At 36.6% G+C, this 11,965-nt stretch overlaps 2 protein-coding genes across 4 annotated transcripts; one reads left to right on the top strand and one right to left on the bottom strand.

The window, feature by feature from the left end:
• The first annotated feature begins 597 nt into the window (after positions 1-597).
• Positions 598-4,778, top strand: LOC111797471 (probable E3 ubiquitin-protein ligase ZFP1). 3 transcript variants are annotated; one of them, XM_023680473.1, is made up of 6 exons: positions 598-768; positions 2,403-3,079; positions 3,238-3,611; positions 3,745-3,861; positions 3,939-4,085; positions 4,242-4,778. In XM_023680473.1, the coding sequence occupies exons 2-6, from the start codon at positions 2,419-2,421 to the stop codon at positions 4,383-4,385; spliced, it is 1,443 nt and encodes a 480-aa protein (XP_023536241.1). In that variant the 5' UTR covers positions 598-768; positions 2,403-2,418; the 3' UTR covers positions 4,386-4,778. The 3 variants fall into 3 exon arrangements, with proteins under 3 accessions (XP_023536241.1, XP_023536243.1, XP_023536242.1); XM_023680475.1 differs by having other exon boundaries at positions 2,398-3,079; XM_023680474.1 differs by lacking the exon at positions 598-768 and adding an exon at positions 775-867.
• An 820-nt stretch (positions 4,779-5,598) lies between these two features.
• Positions 5,599-7,673, bottom strand: LOC111796467 (ras-related protein RABA1f). Its single transcript, XM_023679089.1, has 2 exons — positions 7,320-7,673; positions 5,599-6,406 (listed from the first exon to the last, which is right to left on the bottom strand). The coding sequence occupies exons 1-2, from the start codon at positions 7,538-7,540 to the stop codon at positions 5,974-5,976; spliced, it is 654 nt and encodes a 217-aa protein (XP_023534857.1). The 5' UTR covers positions 7,541-7,673; the 3' UTR covers positions 5,599-5,973.
• Positions 7,674-11,965: the final 4,292 nt, after the last annotated feature.

Genomic DNA, 11,965 nt, shown 5'->3' with positions numbered 1-11,965 from the left:
ACGTGTCTCGTATTGATCTAATTTTGGTCTAGCTAGATACAAAAGTAAGCTACTATAGCGTTGAAGTGCACTTTATCACATTTACGGGGAGGTTCTCACTTATCGTTTTAACATAAATCATATTTTTATCTTTTTGGAAAATATTACATTATTCTATAAGATTATAACATTTCTCCTCGAGTAGAGTGTACTCACTTTAGGTTTTTACTCCATACGTGTGATTGGATGGATGGTCTCCGTTAATCCACGTGGACTTATTAATAGAGGTTTGATAGATTCGGAGGATGGTCTCCGTTAATCCACGTGGAGGTTTGATAGATTCGGAATTGTCCGAAGATTTCGGTTACAACATAAATGCATATCTAAAAGTTAATATACGATAACGGCAATCAACGTGTGCTTATTTCCTTGGAGATTAAGAGTTTAAATCTATTTTTTTTTTTGGTACCTAGAAAAACAACCCAAAATACAAAATTTAATTTAATTTTTTTTCAACCATACCATAATCTTGTTTAAGAAAAAGGCAGATGGTTAAATGAACGGATAAGATATGCCTTTTCGGACATATTCTGAAGTAAATTACAAAAAAAAAAAAATATTGGGGAAGAAGAAAACCAGTTGCCAGAGTCCAATCAGAAAACTAATTGTGGAAGAGAAATGCGGAATCGATGGGGACGTTTTTATGCCATTGATTGACTAAACTCACCAACACCCACCCTCAAAATTCTCAACAACACTCTCTCTCGCGCCGATCACACCCCATTTACTGTGAGTTCCTTCTCCCATTGCGCTCTTTTCTCCGTTTTTAGCGATTGTATCTCTGCTTGTCCCCTCTTGCTGGAATCACTGATCATCTTCATCTTTGAGGTCGATTTCTTGCATACCCTTTGTTTGTTTTCTTGGGGACTGTTGGAGTTTGCTGGCGATTTCTCGCTAATTGGTGAACATGCTAAGTAGCTTTTGATTTTAGATATGAACCGTATGGTTTGAGTATTGGGTATTTTCCCCCTTAATTTTTGTTCCTTACTTGCATTTCTGATGGGTGTAAGAAGCAAGATTGCTTCGTTGAAAGCCATATTCATGGGATTTCTGAAACCTTTTTGTGGGTTGAATTGTTTTTGCCTTTTTAGTATGCATTGTACCATCTGAACTAAAATAGTGTTAATGTCAAGTTCTTCGTGATTTTGGCGTAGACTTTGAGCAGAAGTTTAAGCACCTGGTTTACTCATAGAAGCTAAAGGAGTTTGGTGAAACTTTTAACTTTTTGTCCTTTGATTGCGCTTTTTGTTCCTTTCTTTTTAATCTTCTCATGTTTGCATTGTAATTTGTTTGTTCTTGAAATAAAAACTTCTCTACCCAATATTTCCTGCATAGTGATCTTAGGCATTGAAGATAAGGATAGGATGATTTTATAGACATGTTGAGATGAAAAGAAATGGGGATTGTTGGATGTTGAAAAGTCAAAAAACCTGCTGATTATCTAGAATGGATCTCGAAAATGGCTAAAGGGTTTGTTGCTGGAGTAATGAAAATATTCCCAAGGTGGTGTAAATTCATGATATCCTATAGGTATGGTGGAAACGTATTCTTCTTTGTCGCTTATATTTAGAGTGAAAGGTCAAATTTGGTAGAGTTCCTATGAGATCTCACATATGTTGGGGAGGAGAACGAAGCATTCTTCACAAGGGTGTGGAAACCTCTCCCTAGGAGACGCGTTTTAAAAACCTTGAGAGGAATTCTGAAAGGGAAAGCCCAAAGATAACAATATCTGCTAGCGGTAGACTAGGCTATTACAAATGGTGTCAGAGCTAGACACGGGACGATGTGCCAACGAGGAGGCTAAGCCTGGAAGGGGGGTGGACACGAGGCGGTGTACCAGCAAGGACGCTAAGCCTCAAAAGAGGTGGATTGGGGGGTCTCACATTGATTGGAGAAGGTATCAAGTGCCAGCGAGGACGCTGGGCCACGAAGGGAGGTGGATTGTGAGATCCCACATCGATTGGGGAGGAGAACGAAACATTATTTATAAGGGTGTGAAAACCTTTACCTAGCAGACGTGTTTTAAAAACTTTGAGGGGAAGCCCGAAAGGAAAATCCCAAAGTAGACAATATCTATTAGTGTTGGGCTTGAGCTGTTACTGTTCCATTTTAATGCATTTTTAAGTTCTCTTTGGGTGCATGCTCATGTCACCTTTTGCCACTACATTTCTTCACAATGGCTGTGCTGATCTTTACTTCTTATTAGTGCTTGGAAGCGTTGTGCCAATGTGCAATTTTTCCATGATGTGTAATTCATATCCATTGGCATGTCTAGAATCTGTACTTGTATTTGAACTTTATGTTGTTTGTTAATATCATTCGACAAAATACTGTTTTTTCATTTACTTTTTGTTTAAGAGCAGGTATATCTGCACTTTCATGGATACAAGGGACAGAACACGTGCTCCTAGTCATACAACTCCAACAATGGATCTGGAATTAGATCAACCAAGTCTTCTGCCTGAGCTTTCTCTTTCGGGCCATGGAGCCTTCTCTCGGTGGAGTGGCCATTCGATGGTTACAGCTTCAAGAAACTCAATGAATCCTGATGTTCAACGTCTACCTGAGCATGCTAATGGTGCCATACTCTACGGAGTGAACCGATACAATGGTTCTAGGATCCAACGTGCTCAAGATATACAGGTAGCAACTACGGGCAATCCCTGTTCGTATCTGACCTCACCATATGGTAATCAGCAGTTCCCATCTCCTAGAAGTGGATTGATTGGAAACCCTGCAGATGCATATGCAAGGAATAGTCATTTTATGGAGGTCGGATTTCCGTATAAGAGAAGATTTTCTGAAGGGGTCCCTGTGAATTTTCAGGGTCCCAATGGTTTAGCAAGCTCTGAGTCTTTAAATGCACCTTTTAATCCTGTACATGGCCATGTTCCTAGCCACTTGACTAGAGGAGACTTAATGGTTCAGCCCTTTCAGCCAGCCAGCAATGCTCTCCGGTTAGACCAACCTGTAAACTTTAACTTCGACGATCGAAGTGCTTGGACCTGGAACCAAACTCCTGCAGGTTTCGCTATCCATGGTATATTTTTCTTTAGATATGCTCGCCACGCCCCCTTCCATTTAGGTTGCTGGAACTTTAAGAGTTTTTCTTTTCAAACTTCTCAGTATACTGTTGAGTTCTGCTGCCAATTTTAGTTTAAACTACATTGGTGTTTATAGCAATACACAATTTTGCAGGGGACAACGGGATTAGAGGTTCTTCAGAAAGTTTTAGCTCAGGTCTTCATAGATATAGTGAAATTTCTGGGATGAGTTGTTCTCCAAATTTTCAGCATCCTCCTTCGACGATGATCCAGCATTCCAGTCATCGAATTCCGTTACAACAGGTGCACTTGCATCCCCAAGCAGCAGCAGCAGCAGCTATACCAAGGGTTCGTTTGAGTTCTGCTTATGGTATCGTGCACCAACAGTTCATGGAGCTAGAGCCTAGGCAAACAAGTGATCTTCCATTTAGTGGTCGCATTGCATATAACCCTCATCAAGGTTGTATTGACCCAGAGACGATGTTTCGACGCCGTTCAACTTCTCAAATGAGAGTTCCAGAGGAGGATGTAACTGTTCTTTCTATATTCCTGCCACTGTTATATACAAGTTTCTATTATTCTGAAGTTTCTGGTTTTCTTATATTCTGCATTACTTTCTTGATGAACCTGTTGAGCTGATGTAATTTGTTGTCATATATAGGAAGTTCCGTTTCGAGTGGTTCAGGCTTCGGCTTCGGCTTCAGACTCCAATGATATAGGAGATTTTGCTGATGCATACAGAGATATGCGCCTGGATATCGAGCACATGTCATATGAGGTGAAGGAATTCTCATTCTCTGGCATTAGGAACGTCGCTTTTATAAACGTAACAACGTGCTTAATACCAATATACAGGAGCTTCTTGCATTAGAGGAGAGGATTGGCTATGTCAGGACTGGGTTGTCTGAGGAAACGATTACGAGTCAACTGAAGACGAGGATTTCTATGCCATCTTCGAGGGAGTCCAGGAACGAGGAACCCGTTTCATGCACCATATGCCTGGTAACTTCATTAAAATGTTATTTGAACTATATTTACTTGCTTCATCACTATATTTGGTATCATATCAATCCTGTTAGCCTGGAGAATTGAGTTCCTTTGTGTGAACTGAACTGATAGCAATATACCGTTTAATATGTGGGTTGAATCGATTTACAGGACACCCTAAACGACGGGAAGATCGGCGTCCTCGATTGCAATCACTATTATCATGCTGATTGCTTAAAACAATGGCTGCTCGTAAAAAATGTTTGCCCCATCTGCAAATCTGAGGCATTGACGAGATGGGTGAATAGTGATTAGGGTGGTTGTGAACAGTTGAGTTAGGAGATAGCTTTAGCTGTTCATTGGAGATCTTATGATGATCGGTTTAAACTATGTTGGTCGTTTGTAAATGTCTTGCACATAAAAACTACATTAAGACTCCAACTCAATTTTATTTTGTTGGTTTCTTAAACTGTGAATGTGGATGTCGGCGGGGCCTCGAGAAGAGTAATCTTTTCTATTTAACAGCCTGCCCACCCTAAAAACGGCTCAGCCGGAGGTAGGGTTCAGTAGCTGGAAGAGTACCGCACATTGCATGGTGTTCGGTGCATCCCCTGTGGCCCTTGAAAATTCTGTTGTACAGAGTTTTTGTTGTTTTGTATTGGGAAACCATACATGTGAAATCTAGACTTTCTTTGTATTCTGTTGTGATTTTTGCTGCTTGTAAAGTTCTTTCGTTGAATTTACGATCATGACAGAACTCAAGGAAGAAGCCCCAACTAACTCCGTGCTAGCAGTCGTGGTAAGACGGGGGTAGGTGTTCATTAGAATGACTGGGCACAGTGGAATCAGGTTGAAAGTGAAAGCCACAAAAAAAATTAGTGGAGTCCTCTTGAAACCCATTCACTTCATGTGTAGGAGTAAAATCCAAATATCTAGAAAGGAACGCCAAAAGTGAAGGCAACTCTCTGGGTCCCTACTGACGCTAGGGTGCGAAAGCATGGGGAGCAAACGGGGCACCTTGTGTTCTTCATCAATGTGTAAGATTTGGTTTTCGGTTCTATAGGTCCACTGAATGTGAAACCAATCTGGTTATCACTTTTCATTACAAATTTTAACGATACAAGTTAAATCAAAGTATATGATAAAGAACCAATAGAAAGAAAAGCTTTGATACCAAATGATAAGGAATTACTACAAAGTAAGATTCAAATTACCTTGTTGATCAAATATTCACACGACAATAATACTTGTTTGAGATTCAAATCACTCACAAACAAGATTGAATCATGTCAAGTTTGAATGATCCTAAACATGCAACCTAAACCATATAAAATTACAAAAAAAAACTTAACCCTCGAGTAAAAGAGAGCACAAATATTTTTTACTAAATTTTTCAAGTCTCTTTTACAAAGACACGACTTTAGATGGCTTCAAAATGAAAATCCCAACAATTTTTTCACATCTTCCTTCAAGTTTATATCACCGGATACGTTTGGTTGTGAGGAAGAGAGAGCTTACAAGCAAAGTCTGTGGAGGAATAAAAGTTCCTCCTGGCATAACAAGCAAATTTGGAGAAACTAAAGAATTCTGCCCCCATTGAACTGAACATTTACTTAGATACAACTTCAGTTTAACAGATCTCTCTATCTAGAACAATCTGTGATACAATCAAAACTATGAGCCAAAAATTAAAACAATATAAAAGAGTGAGCTCGGACAAGAAACTACAAGGAATTGACAATAAGAACTGGTGTCAATTTCAAAACACTCCAAACATGAATCCAACCCTCCCAGAAGCTCCCCAGCACCATAAAAAATGACCAGGAGTCGAAATTCAAGACATAGCATAATGTACTCATCCTTCTACTCGTTTGATGATGTACCTCATATTCATATGATGATATCATGAAGAGCAGCAACCAACCTTCTTCACTGCAGAAACATCATCCCTATTTCCGACGTTAATGGTTTGTCCTTTAGGTAACGCCGCGGGATCCTCCCCAATCTCGAGTGCTTTTCTGCAGACAACACGATAGATTTGGGTAAGCACCTCGGTAAAAGCATTCTCGACATTCAGAGCCTCAAGGGCAGATGTCTCCATGAAGAATGTGTTCTCCTTCTCTGCAAAGGCCTTGGCATCATCAGTTGAAACAGCACGCAGATGCTGCAAATCTGCCTTGTTGCCGACTAGCATTATCACAATATTGGAATCGGTGTGATCCCTAAGCTCTTTCAACCATCTCTCAACGTTTTCGAATGTCACGCGTCGTGTGACATCATAGACAAGCAATGCACCAACGGCTCCTCGGTAGTATGCACTTGTGATGGCACGGTATCTGGAAAACAGAAGCATATAAGAGATGATTCAATGGTTTCATATGTTACCCTAGTGATAAACCATGACAAATGAAACAAGTAAGACCAAATAAAATGAAAATGATTGATTTTTTCACTATGGGTCTTTTATGTTCAAATCATGAAATCTCTACAACAACCTAAGTCTTCAGTATTACTCGTTCAGGCTCAAACCATCTACGCAAAAACACAAGCCTTGTAAACTATATTTTAGCACGAGCGTCAGACGTTCGACTTCAACTTGTAAGGAGGAACTTTCTATGATTCAGCAAATAGATACAAATTATCATCATGAACAGATGGTAATATGAAACATAACCACCCTGCAAAAATCTATACAGAAATTGTTGGCATGGCATCCATGAAGAAACTCGGCCAAAATTCAAACACTACAGCTAAAATTTCTATAACAATGCAGTTCAAATTTTGTCTTGGCACAAGTATTCTTCTCTAGTTAGATCCAGAATATTAGTTAAAGAGAGAATTCAGAGTTCTCTAGGAAATGGTGATGTCCCATTACCGATCACAAATCACAACTCCAAGACTCGTATCGAATTTCTTGAGACTGAAGGTATCTAAATACGTAATCCCGGAAACTACAATTGCACCAGATAAATAGCGCGATCACTATCTTAACAAGCAAGCAACCACTGAGAATTAATATCTGAAAGGCTACTTAATTCTCAAATCCCAAACAACAGAAGAACACACCTAAAAGCCCTATGAATGCAACTTTCTCGGCTTTCCCAACAATTCGGTTTAACATCAAAATCTTAAATCATAGAATTAGATCACAATAAACACAAAGAAAATAGAATAATCAATCAAGATCCACACCAAGACAATGCCAAGAATCCAACAGAATCATGGAAGTAAAAGAAGTGGTTGACGAACCTTTCTTGGCCGGCGGTGTCCCAAATCTGAGCCTTGACGACCTTCTCATCAACCCGAATACTCCGAGTGGCGAATTCGACACCGATTGTGGATTTGGACTCAAGACTGAACTCATTACGCGTAAACCTGGAGAGGAGATTAGATTTTCCAACACCCGAGTCACCGATGAGAACCACTTTAAAGAGGTAATCGTAATCGTCGTCCGTTCTATACGCCGCCATACTTATTCAGGCCGGATCCGATGACTCTCTGATTTTCCACAGAACTCGATGGGTTTGAAATGGATCAGGAGGTGGAGCTCCAAGGCATAAGAATCAGAGAGAGGTTTTGAAATTGTTGAAGACGATCACTCGAAACGTTTCGCCGAAATGGATTGTTCATCTTCGACTTAATGGACTTGGGCTTTTCCATAACGGTCTTGGGCTTTTCAATACCGGGCTTGGGCTTTTCTATAATGGGCTTGGGCTATCTATTAAAATATCAAAACAAAAGGATCTACGCATCTAAGTAGTGCAAATACATTATTGCCACAAGTTTAGGAACTTTAAGAATCTAAGTCTATGTATTCCTTAGGGTTTTTGGTTCTTTTCCTTCGAACCCGATCGCAACAAGTTGAACTTCACTCGTAGGATCTTTTTCGTGTTGGAAATACGCTTTAGATGCGCCTAGGAGAAACCAGGTCACCTCGACCTCGACCTTGGCCAAGATGGCCTTGTGGGAGCTCTTGACCTAGACCTTCTCGACCTTGGCCAAGATGGCCTTGTGGGGGCTCTTGGCCTCGCTCCCCCGTGGCCCAGAACCATAATTTCAAAACCTTCTTTATTTTTGCTTTTGGTTTCACCAAAAATACCTCAAACTAATAGAGATAATTGTCTTATGTTCTATGAATAACGTAACTAACATTTAAAATTTTTATAGATGTTAAGAATTTATGACAAAAATAAATCTGGACGTATAAAGTAGATGAAGCCATTGAAAGACTCATTAATTCGACGTAGATTTTGCAAAACCATTCTTGATGGTCCAAACCCATTACTCATGATGAAGAAATAAATTCATAAAGCTTCGTACTTCCCCCGAGTTATGAATATCTGATTAAACACAGATGTTTACAGGACGAACATGTACAGTAAAAGCTTTTTCCGTCCTCATCCTTACCTCTATTTAAGGCAGAGACAGATATGAAAAATATAATATTCATTTTCGACTATATTTAGCTAATAAGGAGAAATTAACGAGTCTTTTTCATGAACGACTCTATAATACAGTTCAAAATGAATATATTTCAACGATAATTGACATATATTCTTTTTCTCGAGGTCAAAAGTTCTTCAAATATTCACCTTCTCACTTGTTGTACTAAAGAATAATTCAACCATGAATGATAATGGTCGAGATAACTTGTTAAATATAATAAATTATAAATTGAAAACAAATTAAAGATTAAAGACTAAAAACATAACATTTATCCTTTAAAAAAAGTTAGTTTCACATGATTATGTCTATNAAAAAAAAAAAAAAAAAAAAAAAAAAAAAAAGGTAGGTTTTGGGAGTTGCTTGGTGTTCCCACGTGCTAATAATGCCGGTGCCGTTCCCATCGCTGCTTTCCCGTACCGTACTTTTGTAATATTGGGATCCCCATAATTAAAATTATAAATTAATTTAATTAATTAATTAACATTTATTTATTTGTGCCTAAAGTCTATAGTGCTATATATTCCTTCTGGGTAATCTTATATTATAAATATTCTTTTTCTCTCTAACTTGCACATGCAGCCCAGCTAAATTAGAGTTGTTTTTTTTAATTTTAATTTTAATTTTTGGATAATTGCTATTGGGATTAACAAAATCTAATTATTCCTCATTCTCTTCAAATAATATCAATTTATTACACATTTAAAATATATTTTTTTTTGTTTATTTTGACGTCATTTTAGTTATTTATTATATAAGAAATTTATTTATTTATGGATAATGTAATTTAAAATGGAATGAATATTATATATAAGTATGTTTGGTTCTATATCATATGCATTGATTCCATCCTTATTTCATACATTACTTGGTATAAATTCCTTTTTATTAGTTTACTTTGTTTTGAATCTATTAAATTAAATTTTAATTAGCGTTGAATAATAATTTAAATATTTAAAATATGTTTAGGACTGGTGGGCCCACCACCCATTTGAAAATTCTTACTTAGGGAGAATCTCATTACCACCTTTTTCGCTAATTATTTTACATTTTTATTCATTTTTCTTTCTCTCTTTCTCTCTCTCTTATTTTATTACCTCTAATTCCTTTATAAAATTAAAATATTTATTTAATTAGTAATCGTTCTTTTAACACAAACAAAAAAAAATTGAAATTTTATTTTAATTAGTTATTGTTTTTACGCTAAAATAATTACAAAAAAATACGTTTAAAATACCCTCCAACTTTAAAAAAAAATATATATATATATATTATTGACTATTATTATGTGAATTAAAAGTTATATTGAGATTATTTAGTAACAAAATTCTAATTATTTAAAATTATGAAAAATGTTTTTAATTCCATTCTAATTTTTGATAGTCGACTGAGAAATGTCTATTAGCTCCTAATTTTGATTCTTTCAAACGAACTTCGAGAATAAAAGAATAATATTTACAGTGATTGATTTTAAATAAATAAAATATATCAATACGAATATAGCTAATTAACGAGTCATAATATTAACCACCTAGTTTACATGACAAAAACCGCGTGGATCTAAATAAAAATAATATAATAATAGAGTAAAAAAAAAAAAGTAAGAATATGGAGAATCCTAAAATTATGGGAATTGTTCCAAACGTGGAACATGGCATGCATTATGCATATGATGATGATATTCACCCCATTTATTTATTTATTTATTTATTTAATAAATTCTTTTTTAAAAAAAATAGGGAAAATTAAAATAAAGTTGGGGTATGGGTTTTACCATATATTATAATTAAAAATGTACTTAACCATGTAATCATGATTTATGTTCTTTAATATTTTAATTTATTTAATAATTTTTTAAAAAAATAATAAATAAAAAGAGTTTTAATTTTGGCTTTCCCTTCACTCTTGGGATGATGATTTGTTGAAGCTAAAGGGAAAGAGAGGCAGACATGTGAGTGTGATTTGGGGACAAAGCAAAGGAGGGGAAGGTGGGCTCTTTCAAACAATTCACATGGGGGAGGACATCATTCTTATATACATACATTATTACGAACGTTCGTTGGATTTATTGAATTAGGTCATTTCCGAGATATATTCTTATTCTTCAGCATCGTAGTTGGAAGTTACGCGTACGTTCATTAGGTCATTGGATTTGCAATGTAACGCCTCATGCCCAGAATTTGGATCAGGATTTGAATTTGAATTAGGCACCTAATCGCCCCGACATTCTCCTACATCCCCTGTGACATGGATACTTTACCTATATTCTTTGTTTCTTAAAAGTGAAGACTATTCCTACAAACCAACCAGAGTTCTTCCAACAAAATTCTTTTAAACTTTTTTTAACTATCTTAGTCTCAGGATTCCTCTCATTTGGATGTGATCTTAGTTCATTCATATACTTCTCTTTTATTCTGATGACAGATGAAAAATATCTACTAATAAGTCGTTAAACCTTTGATTGGCCATAATCTTTCAAATTGAGACCACGTCCAAATGATTAATTTATTTTTTTTTATTTTTTAATTTTTTTTATATAGTATTCTAACGTAACCTTAATTAAGTACCAAATATGGAATCAAAAGGGTCGTTAATTATATCACCATCCTCACTAATTCATATTATATTTACTCTTTATATCTCATATATATATATTTATTTATTTACTGTGATGTCACACGTTGGTTGGGGAGGAGAACAAACCACCCTTTATAAGGGTGTGGAAACCTTCCCCTAGACACGTCTTAAAGCCTCGAGGGAAAGCCCAAAAAGAACAATATCTGCGAGCAGTGGATCTGGAGTGTTACAAATAGTATCAGAGTCAAACACCGGACTATGTGCCAGCTTTCTCGCTCTTCCCCGAAGAGGGGGTAGACACGAGGCAGTGTGCCCCGGACTATGTGCCAGCCTTCTCGCTCTTCTCCGAAGAGGGGGTAAACACGAGGCGGTGTGCCCCGGACTATGTGCCAGCCTTCTCGCTCTTCCCCGAAGAGGGGGTAGACACGAGGCGGTATGCCAATAAGAGGGGTGGATTTAGGGGCGGTCCCACATCAATGGGAGGAAGGAAAGAGTGCCAGCGAGGACGCTCCACCCCGAAGGGGGTGGATTGTGATGAAGAGGACAATATCTGGGCATTATATATATATATATATATATTAATTATGCTAGGTTGGAATTTATAGATTTATACTTTTTTTATTATTATTATTATTTATAAAAATAACTATAAAATTGGAAGCTAAAATATAAAATAGGAAAACATAAAAACATTTAACTTTTAATTGTAAAGATAAGGAGAGGGATGTGAAGGCGAAGGGTCACATCGGCACGTGGTGTCTGATACCTTTTATATAAAATATATATATATATATACATTTATTTTTATTTTTATTTTATTAATTGGAATTTTTATTTTTAAAATTATTAAGAAGAAAAAAAAAAAAAAAAAAAAA

This window comes from Cucurbita pepo, chromosome LG06, assembly GCF_002806865.2.
Source record: "Cucurbita pepo subsp. pepo cultivar mu-cu-16 chromosome LG06, ASM280686v2, whole genome shotgun sequence".
In the NCBI taxonomy this organism is placed as follows: domain Eukaryota; kingdom Viridiplantae; phylum Streptophyta; class Magnoliopsida; order Cucurbitales; family Cucurbitaceae; genus Cucurbita; species Cucurbita pepo.
This window is presented reverse-complemented; position numbering and strand designations above follow the sequence as displayed.